General features: G+C 45.2%; 1 protein-coding gene across 3 annotated transcripts in view; it reads right to left on the bottom strand.

Annotated features, from left to right (window-relative positions):
- Nucleotides 1-388: 388 nt before the first annotated feature.
- parp4 (poly (ADP-ribose) polymerase family, member 4) overlaps nt 389-18,479 on the bottom strand; it is a 36,797-nt gene continuing 18,706 nt past the window's right edge. For all 3 annotated transcript variants that reach the window (XM_054734958.2, XM_054734960.2, XM_054734959.2), the window contains exons 25-36: nt 14,766-14,865; nt 12,286-12,456; nt 8,279-8,359; nt 8,125-8,205; nt 7,958-8,053; nt 7,770-7,877; nt 4,455-4,721; nt 3,302-4,344; nt 3,123-3,189; nt 2,268-2,370; nt 1,387-1,519; nt 389-817 (exon numbers count right to left, since the gene is read on the bottom strand). In XM_054734958.2, the coding sequence (XP_054590933.2) occupies nt 610-817; nt 1,387-1,519; nt 2,268-2,370; nt 3,123-3,189; nt 3,302-4,344; nt 4,455-4,721; nt 7,770-7,877; nt 7,958-8,053; nt 8,125-8,205; nt 8,279-8,359; nt 12,286-12,456; nt 14,766-14,865 (2,458 nt within the window). In that variant the 3' untranslated portion in view covers nt 389-609. The remainder of the gene's footprint in view (nt 818-1,386; nt 1,520-2,267; nt 2,371-3,122; nt 3,190-3,301; nt 4,345-4,454; nt 4,722-7,769; nt 7,878-7,957; nt 8,054-8,124; nt 8,206-8,278; nt 8,360-12,285; nt 12,457-14,765; nt 14,866-18,479) is intronic.

Below are 18,479 nucleotides of genomic sequence, written 5' to 3'. Positions count from 1 at the left end.
TCGTGACACTGCTGGCATTAGTCATCCACTCTGTTTACTGCCACTGGCAGTCAGGAGGGAACGAAACAGAACGGAAGTTACGGTGTAACTATGGTTCTGTGAGTTCCTGGATGACTGCCAGTCACAGGGGTCACTCGGAACTTCTTGGGCGAGAAGATCCCGGGAGACCCGAACGTAGCTATCGGCGCGTATTTTATAGACTCGCGACCAGGTGCGCTACATGTCGCGTGCGTGACTTCGTTTGTATTAGTACTCGACCTGCACAGAGCGCGAGGAGATACATCCACTCTGTTTACTGCCACTGGAAGTCATCCAGGAACTCACAGAACCATAGTTACACCGTAACTTCCATTAGTTCTGCTGAAACCAATTATTAGCAAAAATCACGTTACACCCTGGTCACGCTGGTCACTTCTCTATTCTATCCTGTTTGTTAGAACATAAGAATTATTTATTGATTCATTCCAGATGCTCAGCTGTTGACATGGATGATTACAGCTGTGGGAGTCTGAAAGGTGACTCTTGAGCACAAATGAATTTGGTTAATTATAGCGGATTGTAAACATGGTCGACTCCGTCCTCTCAGCTGGATTTTCTCCTGCTGGCTCCTCAGTAGACCGGTACAGCAGAGGTGGTCATCTGCAGGTCCAGACCAATCAGAGGAGAGAACGGTGGGATGCTGTCGAAGCCCAGTAGCTGACGGGTGGAGGACTCCCAGCTCAGACCCAGCTCCAGCCGGCTGCAGATACACGGATACTGCTGGTCAGCCCAACAGACCCAGTCCACAGCCTTCTTCATCTGCTCCCAGCGCTCGGGCCTGCAGGGGTGACACATTTAGCACCTCAGAACCATCACAGCAACTGATTTAGAGGAGCAACACCTCACCTACACAAACCTCTGCGCCTGCAGCAGTCGGACAAGATGTGGGTACACGTGTTCTTGTCTCGCCTTGCTGCAGAAGCTTCTCCGTTTGCTCATTTGCTGTTTTCCTGCCTAAACATTTTTCTGCTCAGTGACTTCTGAAATCTTTAAAAATGCTGGAATTTCTTTATTTCCTCTCCACTGTCGCTAAATACTTGCTTAGTATGAGGATTGCTGTAAAGACTAACACTAGTCAGTGACTCAATGCAACCTGCTGGGTTCCTTATATAGGAAACTTGTTACTGATTGGCTTAATGACCTGACCTGTGTTGGGTTGTTCACTAACCCTAACCCTTGAGACGACTGGTCCTGATGTGGTTCTGTACGTGTAAATTAAAGTGAATTGAACTGCTCGTCAAACCTCCGGTGTGCTCTGGGCTCTGCTGTGGTCATGTTTTTATTTCAGCACCAGCCTCAGCTCTTGAGTGTGTGTTTTAGGACTAGGGTGCGTGTCAGGGCTCAGACCTGAACTGTGGCAACTCCTTCAAGCGAAACAGACTCTGCAGCAGTTTTCCTTCGTCCAGCTCCTCCAACCTCAGCAGCTGCAGAACCAGGAGAGTGGCCACCATCCTCAGGATGTCAGCATGGGCCTTCATGCCTGTTGCATGGTGAAGCAGCAGAGATGAAATGTTACAAAGGCACTGGAAGCATTTCACATCGTTAAATAGGAGATTTAGAAACTTTCACAAGTTAAGAATGGAACATTAAGAAAAAACCCAAAATATCCTGAAAACTTTCAGCAGTTTGTCTGATTTTAACAGTCAGTAAATGTTCTTGTTGCACTGCTGCCATACGCCTGTCTCAACCAACCATGGTGCTACATCAGGGACTCTTTAATCAGTTATAGATGGTCAGCCTGTGGTGCCATTATGTGTTTTTCACAAAGGATGACACGATGGCTGTATAAAAGGAGTGTTGGGCCAGTCTTCGTGTTCACCGACATCCTTTAGCTTAGACCAGGCTTGTTCTTATGCCATTTGGGTCGGTGTCTGTAAAAGACCCAACATCAGGTCCCACACCAGCAGCATCTACCCAACTCTGGTAAACACATTCAGTATCAGCAACATCTGGGTCACTCTACACCCCCACTCGCCACACCTGGGCTAACACATTCAGCAACATCTGGAGCTTACGATCATTAGAAAGCACCCACATCAGGTTTAGATGCTCAATCCTGGTTCTGAAGGGACGTGTGTGTGTGTTTATACGGTAACATAAAAGTTGGATGAAGCGAGACCCGACCATGGAGACGGCGGTTGCTAAGACAGACAGAGGGTCACCTGGGGCTGTGGTGCAGGAGGTGCTTCCACACCAACCAGGGATGCTGATGCTGAGGTAAAACTCACCCAGAGAACAGATGCCTTTGTTCTTCAGGAACACGTTAGCAAAGACGTCCACATTGAGGTTTATTAAAGCTCCCAGTCCTGGGCTCAGGTCCCAGTATCCATCCTGGAACACAGACCAGCAAACACCTGATCAGATTTGACATCTGTTTGATCTGAATGGTAACAAAACCCGACTAGATTCTCCCGCTGAGGAGAGGTCAGGGTGGGTCACCAGACTAACTGGTTGGTTTAGTTAGGGGTCTTAACCGACCTTCATGCATCTGAGACCAAGTGTCTGGTTCTGAGGTGGAGCCACTCCATCAGGAGAACTTTTCACCCACACATGGAGAAGATGAGCTGATCTGAGCTGATTATCAATCATGGTAGTGAAACTAGCAGGTGAGTCTGATTACAACTGCTGTCTGTAAATATGAGACCTACAGGTTCCTCCCGAGATCAGAAGATTACAGAAGAAACATTCTGTTTGTGGTAGAAAACTGGAGACTGATCCTGGTGGGAAAGCAGGAAAACCAGAGGTTGGAGGAATATTATTCCAGGATTTATGTGTGTGTGATTGTGATTCACTCAGTAATCCATATCGTTTATAAATAAAAACAACTTTCTTTTTGTTTATTCTTCTACACTCCGTCTTCAACTCTAAATAAATCCATGTTGTCCACATCTGGAACATCTCAGAGCTCCTGGAGGATCTGGTCTTTCGGTACCAGATTCAGCTCATGATTGTGCTAAATGACTAAACGTGTCCCAGACCTGGAAAATGTTTTTCCACCACAAGATCCTGTCCTCTCTCAGCAGATGTTCCTGCTGAACCACCAGACACTGATAACGGTCCTACAGAAGGTGGACATTTCTCACCAAACTCTGCAGCTGAAAGATCTTAGTCCACTTATGCTGTGGTTCTTCTGGCAGTGCCTCTGCAGATCTAAATGACAGCAGAACCTCAGTGAGGATTCTCCTCCGAACACAGTCTGAGAAACATCTGCACAAACATGAAGATCTGAACACGTCTACTTTCAAATGGGTTTCTGACTCACTTTAAAGGCAGGCGTCTAGAGACATGTGGTCGAAGCAAATATGAACATCTATGGTCTCTTTTACGCCGAGCACACATGTTTTGTTCCATCTCCATGGAATGTAACGGTTCCTCGTCTTCGTCTAGGTACAAAGCAACGTCCCTTCTCCTTGTCCGTGTGAGTTTTGAACGAATCCCTGAGTTCAGGGAGATGGTAGAAGGTGAGCCGGAGAAACCAGAATGACCCCTGGGGGGGTCAAACTCTGGCTGTGGCGAATCAGGAAGAGCCAGAGCACGGAGCGAAATAGAAGGAGGAGCATCAAGGGATTCAAACATAGCAGATAATGGAGCAGCAGGAGGAGGAGAAGGAGCAGCAGTGGATCGTAACACAGGAGGAAGAGCAGCAGCAGATGATCCAAACAAAGCAGCAGGAGGAGCAGCAGATAATCTAAACAAAGCAGGAGGAGGAGGAGCATCAGGGGATCGTAACACAGGAGGAAGAGGAGGAGCAGGCTGGGATGATTGAGCAGCAAAAGGAGGAGGAGGACCGGCAGTGGATCGTAACACAGGAGGAGGAGCAGGCTGGGATGATTGAGCAGCAAAAGGAGGAGGAGGAGCAGGATGGGATGATTGAGCAGCAAAAGGAGGAGGAGGAGCAGGCTGGGATGATTGAGCAGCAAAAGGAGGAGGAGGAGCAGGATGGGATGATTGAGCAGCAAAAGGAGGAGGAGGAGCAGGCTGGGATGATTGAGCAGCAAAAGGAGGAGGAGGAGCAGGATGGGATGATTGAGCAGCAAAAGGAGGAGGAGGAGCAGGCTGGGATGATTGAGCAGCAAAAGGGGGAGGAGGGCCCGCAGTGGATAGTAACACAGGAGGAAGAGGAGCAGGCTGGGATGATTGAGCAGCAAAAGGATGAGGAGGATGAGGAGGAGGAGCAGGCTGGGAAGATTGAGCAGCAAAAGGAGGAGGAGGAGCAGCAGTGGATCCAAAACTGAAAGATGGTGCAGACGAGCTGTATGAAGGAGTGAGACGTTTAAAGAGGAACTCCGAACTTCCAGAAAAATCCTGTAAAGATCAAAAGAAGGAATTAGGAAAATATTTCAAGCTGAAGATAATGTATTTGATCTAAATGATAAACACAAATGTGCTCTATTGTTTTGAGTCCAAGTTCTTACAGCAGAGTTCAGATGGATGCCAGGAGCAGGTGGGCTTGGAGAGTCTGGACCAGAACGTTTGAAGCGGAGACCAAGAGCTGCAGATGCTGCTTCAGCACCAACAGCTGAGGGAAGGCAGTGAAGCTCTGGTTCCATGAGACACAGACGATCAGGTTCAAAGAAGTCGGCTTCATAACCTTCTCCTGTAGGAGTGGGAGACTCCCAGTCAAAACTGGAATCTGTAGGTTTTAAATCCAGTGACAGATAGTAGTTGGACACCAGGATGTCCTGTAACAGAGACATGAAACCAGAAAGGACTCAGACTACTTCCTGGTAATGCTGCACAGTCTGAGGTTATTTGTCCACCTGGGGCCCCATGAGCCATGCGTTTCCGCCTTCAAATTGGGACCCAATCCCCAGGACCCAAAGTGCTTCTACCAGTTTATAAATCACTCAATGGCATGGGACCAGAATACATGTCTGATCTCATTCCTGTATACACACCCAACAGGGCTCTGAGATCCTTAGGAAACAATCAGCTGGTAGAACCTCGGGTCAGAACCAAACATGGTGGAGATGCTTTTAATTACTGTGCTGCTCACATATGGAATCAGCTTCCCCATGACCTCAGACGTGCCCCAACCCTAGTGTTGTTTAAAACAACTAAAACCCTCATGTACTCATCAGCCTTTACATGAATGGTTTCTTATGCTGCATCGTCTCCTCTGTAATCTGTGATGTAACGGTCTTCTCCTTTAGCTCTAAACTGTAATTCTACCTGTGTGTATTTTAATTTGTGTTTTTATGTGTTTTCATATCATGTCCTGATAACTGTAAAGCACAGTGAAATGCCTCTGTGTTTGAAATGTGCTCCAGAAATAAAGCTGCCTTGCTGAAGCTACGCCACGAAGGATTAAGGCAGTTCTGAAGGCAAAAGGGTACTAGCAAGGTGTACCCAATAAAGTGTCCAATCAGTGTATATTGGGTTTCATTAATGGCATTTTAATTGTGAATGAAACCAAAATCGTAGTTAATTCATTTTAATTTCAGCATTTCTTAAAGAGGATGGCATGCTGGAAACAACACAAACAAGCTCCGTCACTCAGAAAGCTTCTCAGATGAATGTGTGACACTTGGTCACCTTCCTCCTCCATGAGCTCCATCCACAGGCCTGAAGAGTCTGAAGTATTTGTTCTGATGAAATTCATCTGGTAAAAGAATTTATTGTGATATGGGTTTTAGGTCACATGACCCATTCCTAACCAAATGAATAATAAACCAGCATCCTGCAACCTTTCCACTAGATCGCTGCGTTCGGGTCGGAGCGACCTTTTGGTGGTACCGCGGTCAAACAGCAAGTCTAGGGGTGATCGTGCCTTTGCAGTTTTGGTTCCTCAGCTTTGGAACCACCTCCTACAAGAAATCAAGCCGTCCACATCGCTGCCCGCTTTTAAAGCAGGGCTTAAGCTGTATTCTAGATCTGTTTCTTAATTGTTTCTATTCACATTTTAATGTTTTAGATCACTAATTTTATTGTTTCTGGTCCTTTTTTTGTTCTTAAATGTTTTTTATCTCTGTAGTTTTATTATAGAGCATGTTCAGCACCTTGGGCCCCTTTGATTGGGGGTGGGAAGGGGCTTTATAAATAAAATGATTGATCAATCGATTGATTGATTTATTTCCATGTCTCTGCTTCAGCCCAACTGATTTACATGCTGAGCAGCAGCTCAGGAAGTAGAGCCGGTTGTCCAGTAATGGGAAGGTTGCAGGTTCAATCGGATTCCATCCATCCATTTTCTGAACCCGCTTGTCCACGTAGGTTCGGGGGAGGGGGGGTTCTGATGCCTATCTCCAGCGGTCGATGGGCAATCAGGCGGGGTACACCCTGGACAGAGAGCCAGTCCATCGCAGGGCAACACAGACACACACAGGACAAACAATCATGCAGACACACACACTCACACCTAGGGACAATTTGGACAGATCAATCAACCTAACAGTCATGTTTTTGGACTGTGGGAGGAAGCCGGAGAACCTGGAGAGAACCCATGCATGCACAGGGAGAACATGCTAACTCCATGCAGAAAGATCCCAGGCTGGGAAGCGAACCCAGTACCTTCCTGCTGCAAGGCAACAGCTCTAACCACTGCACCACTGCGCAGCCCCCTGCATGAGGATTGTTAAAGTTAAATAATTCACCTGAGCCAGACAGGAAGTGAGACATGGTTCAGCGTCAAGGAGATTTAATAAAATTATTTCATTTAATAATCAGTTGTACATCCTACTTTTGGGGAATCGTTTGGCTGAGGGGTATTTGTGGTATGAGAAAATGGCTCAGGGGGTCCACGAGACAAAAAAGGTAGGGAATCACTGGTCTAAAGGCTCAGGAAGCCTCTGCAGGTGTTCTGGATTCATCAGCTGATCAGAGTGCGACACTTTGAGTCTAGAATATTTAACCTTTTCACAATATTCTGATTGTCTGAGATTCTGAATGTGGAGTTTTCCTCAGCTGTACGCCACAATCCGGTTAGAACAGCTAAAGGTTGAAACATCTGGATCTGCAGGAATGAGTCCGTCTCAGAGATTAGTTTCACCTTTTAGGCTGCATTACAGACAGAAATAAACTTTTACACCAGATTCAAATGTTTCCAGTTTCACCAGTATGATTCATAACTAAGAGCTAAACATAAACATTAAGGAGACACTAAACAGCTTCCTGCTCCTCTGCCCACTGGCTAAAAGTGGAATTACAACAGTTGTAAACAACCCTGCAGCAGCCTGCTGTAGCTAGTGCTAACAATGAGCCAACACCAAAATAAACCACCAAGTAAAAAGATCCATACTGTTGGACAAAATTATTATTACTTACAAGTATAGTAGCAGCAAAGCCAGGTCACCATCAGTTTGTGATTTTGTAGCCTCTTTTTGCTCCCTCAAACTAGCGTAGGCCGCTCCGATGTTCGCTCTCATTTTAGCTCTTTGCTTAACCTCCAAAGACATTCCTCTTACTTTTCCTTCCAGGCTCCGCCATGACGCCAACAGAAAACCAAACTTTTTTTCTTTCCTTTTTTTACTGACAGTCGGCAAACTAAAAAATCTAAGTGCTAGCATGTTACTACTAGCTACTGACCCAGAAAAAAGCCAACAGCTGTTAAGCAGGTAAAGAGCGCCCCCTAGAGCATCTTCCTGCTCCACAGAACAGCAGAGTGGTGCATGTGAAGTTTCTACTAACACAATCACGGAAGCCCACTTTTAAAGGACCTGGTTAAAGTGTAAAAAGCTGCTTAGTGTCACTTTAATGTTTCTGTGAGTGGAAACTGAATGAGAGATTCTCACATCGTCCTGCTGACTGATGGCCCAGCCAATGTATGGCAGGAAGTCCACATCTTCCTCTGCAATCAGCTTGTTGACATCGGTGATGCCGTCTTCAGCTTGCTCGGAGTCCTGAAACAGGGCGGATGAAACTGGTTTGGTGGAAAATTTGAACAGATTCAAAGTCAAGGAATGAGAAAAAAAAGACAAACCCTCTCCTCGACGGCCACAAAGCTGGTGAACTGAGACAGGATGGACCATTCTCTACTCAGCTCAATGATGAAGGACTTCAGCTCTGCTTTCTTCTCCTGGAAACATGAGTAAGCGGGTCAAGCTGAGACAGGATATGGATAGCAAGGACACTCAGACGTAAACGTACCTCGTGTTGAGCTTCGTTCGTATCAAGACTCCCGTCTTCGTAGTCCCGAATCAACGCCCGTGCTGTCAGCTTGTGAAGGAACTGGACAAACCAGCAGTCATTCAGCTGGTTTCTATGGTTTTATTTATCTACAGTGAGATGAGCAGGCCCTTACCGTTCCTCTGGTCATCTGCAGCTCCGTGGTGGACACCACAGTTTTCAGCTCCTGACCATGAAGGTTCCCAAAAAGAGTCGCCTGTATAAGACGTGACAGAAGACAGAAGCTCTCAGCTTCAGCAGATCTGCTGCCTCAGAGGTCAAATTGTTGTTTTAATGATCAAAGCCTACTGGTTGTGCAGCACCAGGCTAAAGACCAAAGGTGACAGAACATCTGCTGCTGTGGCCCCCAGACTTTGGACCTCTCTCCCTCTGAGCCTAAGATCAATGGACTCAGTGGTCTCCTTTAAACTCACCTGTTCAGAAAGTTCCCAGCCATCTAGGTTTTAGTGCAGTCTAAGCAGGTGTGTAGCAGCAGCTGCTTAGACATCTATCTCATGGGGCTTAAAGAAGATGTACAGTTGGATGTCATCTACATAAAGATGGTAGGAGATTCCTTTAAAGGAGCTCAGGATGTGCTGAAAAGGAAGCAGATAGAAGAGGAAGAGTAGAGGCCCCAGCACAGAACCTTGTGGGACACCATGGGTAAGAGAGGTGGTGGAGGACCTAAACTTGGAGACGGCCACAGAAAAGGAGCGCTCAGAGAGATAAGAGGAGAACCAATCCAGAGCAGTTCCTGATGGGCTTACCCAGTCTCTCAGCCTCTCCAGTAGCAGGTGATGGTCAACAGTGTCAAAGGCTGCAGTCAGGTCCAGCAGGACCAGAACAGAACAGTCCCCTGCATCACTGTGAGTCAGAAGGTCATTAGAGACCCTAAGAAGAGCTGTTTCAGTAGAATGAGCTCTACGAAAACCTGACTGGAAGCTATCATAGATGTTCTGTTCATCAAGAGCAGCTGTGAGTTGTTTAGCCACCTTTTCCAAGATCTTGGAGATGAACGGAAGTTTAGAGATGGGTCTGAAGCTGCTATGGAGAGAGGGGTCAAGACTCTAAGAAGTGAGTGGATTACAGCGTTCTTAAAGTAAGCAGGACAGGATATGATGTCACCACCTCATCTGGTACTCCGTGAACAGCATGCTACATCACACCTAAAGCAGAACTAGGGAGGTAAGAACCAAATCCACCTTATCCATCTCACACATTGTTATGTACTTAGATCGTTCCCAGATTGACAAGAAAACTTTGCTTCTCCAAGTTGCTCGCTGATGTATTTCCTTTTCATGTCAACACACAGCAGTATGCTCCAGAGAACTCTAGCCTTTAGGTAAGAGCTCAGGGTGAGTCAGATCAGATTGGATCAGCAGAGCTTCTGACCTCATCAGGAGGCAGAAATGTTGGATTCCTGACAGAACAGGTGTGTTTAACGTGCTGCTCTCTGCTATTGTCCACCCAAACATAATGATGCCTTTTTAAAGAGCGAGTAACACCTAAATCAACTTATTTTTGCTGATAACCTTGTCTGTTACGTAACGAGAGGAAATCCCAGCAGAATGTATGATACATGAAATATATGATGATTACAAGCGGCTGGGGAGAGGGAAGTCTGGGCGACCCCGGATAAGCAGAAGAGACTGGATGGATGGAAGTACCAGATAGAGCTGAGGAAAATAATCAAATAATCGATGCATCGGGACGCGGACATAAACGATTCTGCATTGTAGAAGAGTACGCCATAATCGATTATAACGGAATGTAGTTTTGTTTTTTTAACAGCGGCACCAGCACAGCATCCAAATCTGTCAGAGTGAGCGTCCTCCACATTTACCTCTGCCTTAATGTTGTACTGCAGGACTGAGCGCTTGAGTTGTAACCTGAGACCGAACCAGAACCGAATCAGCCCGACCGGTTCTGTTGGATTTCGGACGTGAATTATGTTAATTGAGTGGGTTGTCACGCAGTGCGCTCCGCAGAGCGCGAGAGAGTGAGAGAGCGAGATAGAGAGAGTGAGAGAGCGAGATAGAGAGAGCGAGAGAGCGAGATAGAGAGAGTGAGAGAGAGCGCGAGAGAGAGAGAGTGAGAGAGAGAGCGAGAGAGAGAGAGTGAGAGAGAGAGCGAGAGAGAGCGAGAGCGCGAGAGAGAAAGAGAGCGAGAGAGAGATCGCAGGACGCTCCTCCAAACCGATGCTCCAAACACACATTATTCTTTTCATAATTTCATGATTGTTTCTCCTCGAAGCGCTCAGTCAGACCGAGTGTTGTGATGCCGGGAGATCCGGTCTTGGGGAGGGGGCGGGGTCAAGGACGGCAGCTGCAGCGTGATTGTCTGTCTCTTTAATTTAGGGACACGGAAAAGTTAAGAGGAGTGAAATAGAAGTTCTTGTTCCACTTTATTCTTTTGTTTCATGATGATAAACTGATGTTAAATTCAGCTTGAAGAGAAACAGGGAGGAAGCTTTGGTTCAGTTACAGGAGATCTTGTTTCCTATCTGCTCCTCCAGAGACAGCATGGACAGGAGGGTCACACAGGTTAGTGGAAAGGTTTGTAGTTAGCTGGTTAGTGAAGGAGATCCATCAGCTGGGTAATTTAATCCTAATCCAGCCCACAGCCTTCTGCTGGTTTTATTATCAGGAAGAACAAAACACACATCTTAAATATTATTGGAAGTGTAGAATCATTCTCCAACATTTCAGAAATGAACCACTGGGTTCAAATAAAATAAACTAAGTCAAACATTTCATTTGGTGTTATTTCTGACACCCTTCAACTGCAGCATAAACATCTGACTCTAGAGCTGCTCAGAGACATTAAACACTCCTATATGAACCCATTATGGATTTTATTATTACGTTATGTGTCCTGTAGGTTTTCAGTACTTTTTTAGATTTTGTGAGTTTTTGCAAAGCGTGTTTTCTCAGCCTGAGGCGTGGTGTTGAACGAGGAAACAGATGTTTTACTTTGTTAAATCTTCTTAAATGTTTTGTCCTGACCTGTTGTGAATGGAGAGCTTTTGAGGGATGGCAGGTTGTGTCAATTACGTTTTTGATTTAAAAAATTTAAAAAAACTAAAAATAAAAAGCAGTTATCTGACATCTTCTATTTAGCGATGAAAACAAATCAATATGAAATAATCGTGATGCATCGGGACATCGAATCAAAATGCATCGTTGACCCAATAATCGTAATTGCATCAAATCAGGAGACAAGTGGAGATTCACACCTCTAGTACCAGATGGTAAATACCACACACAGTGTAAAACTGTTCCTATGAATGAAATACGCACAGGTGTGTGCTTAAGTATGGTTGATGGATTTCATTTCATTTCATTTCATTTATTTATAAAGCCCCTTCTGCGACCAAAGCAGACGCCCAAGGTGCTGAACACAACACAATAAAAACATAAAACCATCAAAATAAAATATAACAATCGTAAAACCTGCATTAAATCAATTAAAAGAGGAGAGTAAAAGCAAAAAATAAAATCCAGAAAAAGATTAAGAGGCCGGGGCATCGAAACCAGGTAAAATTTGCTAATCCTGAAAAGCCTTGACAAAAAAACGGGTCTTAAGGCGAGTCTTAAAAACCCCAAATGGGGGTGACTGACGCACCACCAAAGGCAACTCGTTCCAAAGTGCAGGTACCAACACAGAAAACGCACGGTCCCCCCGTGACCTACACTTAGTGCGTGGAACGATCAACAGCTCCCTGCCGGCTGAGCGAAGGGCCCGCGAGGGGGCGTGTCTATGCAAAAGGTTGCCAAGATATGCTGGAGCAGTTCTGAGTGAGGCCCTGTATGCCAGCACCAAGACCTTGAACTTTGCCCTGTATTGTACAGGCAGCCAATGAAGGGATGCCAACACAGGGGTGATATGTTCCCTGCGCCTAGTGCCGGTCACGAACCTAGCGGCTGAGTTTTGTACCAACTGCAAGCGTGCTACCACACCCTGACTAAGGCCGGCATATGATGCATTGCAGTAGTCGAGCCTTGGAACAACAAAAGCGTGTGTGACAGTCTCTAGATGTACTCTGGCCAGCAGGGCCTTCATTCTGGCTAGTAGGCGTAAGTTAAAAACACGATCGTACAACCTGGTTGATTTGCACGTCGAAAGCGGGCCCAGGTGTTTTACCTGAGTGCAGTGTGGCACCAAGCCGTACACCAGAGTGCAGCAGTCACTGAAGAGAGCATGCAGCTGCTTCGGGGCTTGAACAGGAGGAGGAGCTGCCGGGTTGAACTGCTGCCACTTCACAGAGGCCGAGCTGCAGCCGGGAGATGACATACGATCCACCTGACGTAACACCTGCAGCAAAAACACCCACAGGTAGCAGCATGCCAACATTTACCACTGACCGCTGACATCTGCTGTGTGGAGAATGTTTCATCTCTGATGGAACTGCAGAGGAAACACCTACACCATGGGCGTAAGTCCCAGGGGGGACATGTCCCAACCCTTTTTTTGGTATGTTCTTGCTGTGCAGCTTTTCTAACTGCATTGGTGGTTCTTTTTTAAAACACAGAAAAGGTTTCTTTTTTTACCTTGCTGCTGACAAGTTTCGTTCGCGGCTGCAAACTTCCTCAGAGCTGACGCTGATGGTGGCGTCACTTCCTACTCCGTTTATCCGCGGGCAGCAGAGAACGTGTCGCCCTCTGCTGCCCGCTCTCCCCTCTCCGATGATGCAGTCCCATGCGCGATCAAATGTATACACATTGGATAAACGGAGCAGGAAGTGACGCCACCATCAGCGTCAGCTCTGAGGAAGTTTGCATCCGCGAACTCAACTGTCAGCAGCAAGGTAAAAAAAGAAACCTTTTCTGTGTTTTAAAAAAGAACCAACAACGCAGCATGTCCCCCCTAAAGATCGAGCATGTAAACATATTTAAAAGTGATATAGTACTGTCCAATGAAAGCAGAGCACAACCAAAAACAATAAACCCGCCAAACAAGGTGTTTTTATTCATTCAAAGATTATGACTCCCCCTACACTAATCTTCACATTGGTATGGTCCACAAGCTGCTCCGAACTGGCGGGCTGTCTCTGCTCAGATGCTCCCGGAGGCGGGAGTGAGCAGGATGAGAGAAACAGAGTAAGTTAATAACCAGCACTTGTTGAACAGGTGCTGAAAACATCTTTTTCTCTGCTAAACTTAGTTAATTTCCCATTAAAAAGTGCTGTTAAGCAGCTCGTCTCCCTGCTGCATCCTCAGGCGGTTAACAACCCTCCAGGTGGGCGGACAACAAATCAAAGCTTTGCTGAGTTTAGTTAAAGTAAAAGGAAACAGAGCTAAGCTAAATAAAGCACCAACATGTAACCCCATGATCTGTGGAAGGCCCTTTTAACATTTAATCAGTAATTTCTATTTTCACATAGCAACAGTATCATTGACCTAGTCTAAGTATTATTCTTACTAGTCAACATTGAAATTAAAGGCATCAGCAGCTATTTAGTTACTAATAAATATTATTCTAAGGACATGTTGGCGACTGCTTTAGGAATGAAGTTTGAGAAGTAATACATCTTTTAAAAGCTAATCGGTGGTTATTTTAACACTTATAGGCAGACTGGATGTTTTCTCTAGACATCTATAAATCTATTTAACATTTCAGACGAGCAGCAGGTTGAACTTAACTTCTTAGACTAATTAAAACATCAGTTTTAGGTAGTAAACATGACAGATTTAATGTTTCACCAGGTTGTGATGCTGTTGCAGCAGCTAGCATCATCCCTGCTGCTGCTGATCACAGCTGCTCACTGAGGGACACAAAATAAATGTTGATTTTTTACATTTAATATTATTTTGATGGAAACTCTTTGGGTCTTAACAGCTTCCACATCCTGTTACTATAGTCACATTTTATTATGACGTTATATTTATAGATGGTGTTTTCTCTTTATTGTTAAAGGTTCCAGAAAGGTTGTAGGACTTAACCTTTTAGAAGCTCACTGGTCTATTTCAACACATCCACATTGGTCTCTAGTATAAATGAAAGCCATATGAGTTGATCTCTGTGAGGAAAAGCTCTGGTGCTCCTGTTTCAGGAACTAGAAGTTAGTTGGAGAGGAAAAAGGCAGGATGTGGAGTTGTACTCTATCATTTACTGATATGCTGACATCTACCTCTGATCAGCTGGTTTATTTGTTAACCTGCCCATGCTGGAGGTCCATCCTGCAAGCAGCAAAACAGCAAGAGACAGCCATTTTCTTTTTGCCCCCCGCAACTCTCTGAAATGTTACCCCCCCCCCCCCCCCCCCCCCCAAAAAAAAGGGAAATGGGATTTTTGGCCCTGACCTACACCCAAAAACAAAACAGGGGTAAGCAGCTCTCTTCCCTGAGGGCCGATATTCAGCATGTTTAAGTTGTTTCCCTGCTTCAACACACCTGATATTAATCAGGAGGTGATTAACAGGCGCCTGCAGAGCCTAATGAGCTGCCGAACTGGTGAATCAGGTGTGTTGGAGCAGAGAAACAACTAAAACATGCTGCCTACCCCTGCTTTAGAGGGTATAATTCTGGATGGTAACGCCACTGGTTCAGGTCCAGTCAGAACCAGTAACATCTTGCTCCAGTTCAGAAAACCCATGTCAGATTAAATCACTAACTACTTCTCACCTTCTCAGGCCAGTTGTGTTTAGTTTTTGTGTCAAAGTATTCATAAGCTCCGCCCCCTGCCTGAGCCAAAGCTCTCAGCATATGGCGATTGGCTGTCGAGCTGAAATGAGAGCAAAACATTTGACACGATTTAAAAAAATAATCAATAACAGTTCTGTCCAAAACCACAGATCCGGTCCGGTTAAAACCCCTAATCCGGTCCAGTCAGTGGACTCAGTGGTTTTCTTTGAAAAGCAGCTGAAAAATCACCTGTTGAGGCTGGCTTTGCTCTGACCTCCTCTCCAACATCTTCTTCCTCACCAACTTCTCTTCTTGCTGCTTTTTCTACCAATTCTGTCTCTCAAGATCCCGGATTACCTTTTCTAATTCATTACTTTCCTCATTGTGCAGTAAGGCGAGAATGCAGAAATGCAGGGCGTAAATGGAAGAATGATGCCCTTCAAGGATCTTTGGACATACTGAAGGCAAGACAGACGGCATACCAGAAGGCAGTGAAGGACGCCTGGATCAAATTCGTCACTGATATTACAGGGTGGGCCATTTCTATGGATACACCTTAATAACATAGAAGTGGTTGGTGATATTAACGTCCTGTTTGTGGCATATGTGAGGGGGCAAACTTTTCAAGATAAGTGGTGACCATGGTGGCCATTTTGAAGTTAGGGTTCATATCAGTGAACAAAGAGAAACTTGTAAATAACTCATGAAAGAATAAAGTTATGTTCAAACCAAGCACACCATTGTTTTTCTTGTGAAATTCCCAATAAGTTTGGTGTGTCACATGGCCCTCTTCCTATTGAAAAAACTAAAGTTGGATCCAAGGTGGCCGACTTCAAAATGGCCACCATGATCACCAGCCATCTTGAAAAGTCTGCCCCCTCACATACACTAATGTGCATCAAACAGGACGTTAATAACACCATTTTATTAAGGTGGATCCATATAAACGGCCCACCATGTAGACTAGAGAACTCTGGCACACCCCTGACTTTGTTTGATACAACTGATAGCATTTTAAACGTTGGCAAAACTCTGGCTTGTCTTCTGACACGTGTAATAGGTTTGCTTCTTTTTTCCTGTGCAAGGTTAAAATGGCTAGGTGATTTCTTCCTCTTCACAAACCTCGGGTTTTGATTCCTTCTTGAGGTTTTAACCCCATTTCTGTAGGTGACTTGCACAAAGTGGTGCAGGACATAAAACCATCTGGTTCTCCAGAAGATATTTTACCACCTAGGCTTGTAAAGGATGTGTTTAATTTAGAAAGAAAAGAAGAAAACAATATTTTCTATAGCACCTCTCAAGATAAAAATCACAAGGCACTTCACAAGAACAAAAATTAAAGTACAAAAAAGATTTCAAGAAATTATTAAAAACATGTTTAAAATAAGAAATAAAAATTGTGATAAAAATATAAATGTAAGGAAAGAGGGAAATCAGTGGATCCCAGGAAAGGCGGAATAAGAGCAGAACAAGGAGAGGATGGTGATGAAGGTCCCACCAAACCTGAACAGGTGAGTTTAAAGGAGTCCACTGAGTCCACTGATCTCAGGCTCAGGGGGAGAGAGGTCCAGAGTCTGGGGGCCACAGCAGCAAATGATCTGTCTCCTTTGGTCTTTAGCCAGGTGCTGCACAACCAGTGGTTTACAGGGACAGCTAATTTTAAATATCCTGATCTGGTCTAAACCCTGATCCGATCTGGCCTAAACCCTGATCCGATCTAAACCCTGATCTGGTCAGGTTAAAGAAGAAGAACACACATTTTGAATGGCGTTTCTAGATAAAAATCACGAGGCCATTCACAAGAATAAAAAATAAATAAGAATGACTAAAAAACCCTAAACCAGACTTTCTGTTGATTTCTCAGGTCTATGGGTGAAAACTGAGAATCTGGAGCAAAAGTTTATTTATGTCTGTAATCCAGCCTAAAAGGTAAGACCAATCCATGAGACAGACTCATCCCAGGCAAATCCAGATGTTTCAGCCTTTATTTGTTATACTAGTGATTACAGATGAGGAAAACCCCACATTCAGATTCTCAATCAGAATATTGTGAAAAGGTTCAATATTCTAGACCAGGGATTCCCAAAGTGTGGTGCGCGCACCCCTGGGGGTGCGCGAGCTGCGGCTAGGGGGTGCGCGAGGTGAAAAGTGTAATGGCTGCGGAGCTCAGAGAAGTCTGTCATATGTCACCATTAGCGTAGAAACTCATTTGTGGGTGGGCCTAAGAAAAAGTAAGCGGGCACAATAAATGTAATTGAAAACAAGTATATTTTTGCGTGTGTGTCCTCCGCATGTGCCCTAGCTTCATAATAACAATGCGCCGAGCTTCAGCACTCTGGCCTGCGCACGCCGATATGTTCCGTATTTGATCATTTTTAACGGTGTTGGAGGAATCTGAAGGTGGCGAGTCATTCTGGCAGATTGTAATTAACACCTGTCTCATGCAGGAGTTCTGACATTGTAAACCTCACACACAGAACATTGTGGATGTAACAAAATAAATCAAGAAATGATTCCCATTCAGGCTATTAACAGCACGCTGAAGATCTGAAGTTCAGAGTGCGTCTGTCAGAGGTCAGACGCGTTCCAGCGGAACCACGGCTCACGGGAGCACAAGTGAGCACATCTGGGCTGGGCAGAAGGAATTTTACAACATTGGTTTAAATAGCGCCGATAACGAGACGCGGTGACTTGAGCGGCTGTGCCGCGCGTGCGCGCGCACACACACACACACACAGATTCAATAAGCGCACACGCTGCTTTAACTCCGGCGCGCCGTCAGACTGAAGGCAGAAATGAACGCTGCCTTCACCGTGATAAAAACTTTTAAGAGGTTATTTTTCATTCAAGGTCAAATTAAGATATTAGCTTCTGGGATGAGTCGGATCCGCTCCAGCCAGTGACTCCTCATGAACCTGACCACATCTCATGTTACTGCAGCATTTGTTATTCCGGTCCGCTTGGCAGCAGATCACAGATTCAGCCACACCATAAAACAGCAATAAGTCGGTCTGAGGTAAAAGTGAACATCATGGCTATATCTTGTCCCCTATAGACATTTGATTACGCACAAGTAGGTGATCATCTCAGGTTTACGCAGAGCAGAAGGAAGGAGAGTGCTCTGGCCGCACAGGTTAAAGGTTCCTACTTTAAGAAAACCGTTAAATTGCATTGTTTATGTGCTACCTGGGCACTCTAAATATTTATTTAAAATTAAATCAAAGGAAATTGTAATGGTATCGAATGTTTATTAAGTACTATTTAAAAAATGAAAGTGATGGGGAATTTTTTTTAACCCTCTCTGTTTAGCTTGACATCTCGAGAGAGAGAGAGAGAGAGAGAGAGAGAGAGAGAGAGAGAGAGAGAGAGAGAGAGAGAGAGAGAGAGAGAGAGAGAGAGAGAGAGAGAGAGAGAGAGAGAGAGAGAGAGAGAGAGAGAGAGAGAGAGAGAGAGAGAGAGAGAGAGAGAGAGAGAGAGAGAGAGAGAGAGAGAGAGAGAGAGAGAGAGAGAGACAGAGACAGAGAGAGAGAGAGACAGAGACAGAGAGACAGAGACAGAGAGACAGAGACAGAGAGAGACAGAGACAGAGAGAGAGACAGAGACAGAGAGAGAGACAGAGACAGAGAGAGACAGAGAGAGACAGAGAGAGAGACAGAGAGAGAGAGAGAGAGAGAGAGAGACAGAGAGAGAGACAGAGAGAGAGAGACAGAGAGA

The sequence above is a fragment of the Nothobranchius furzeri genome, chromosome 7 (genome assembly GCF_043380555.1).
Source record: "Nothobranchius furzeri strain GRZ-AD chromosome 7, NfurGRZ-RIMD1, whole genome shotgun sequence".
Classification (NCBI taxonomy): Eukaryota; Metazoa; Chordata; class Actinopteri; order Cyprinodontiformes; family Nothobranchiidae; genus Nothobranchius; species Nothobranchius furzeri.
This window is presented reverse-complemented; position numbering and strand designations above follow the sequence as displayed.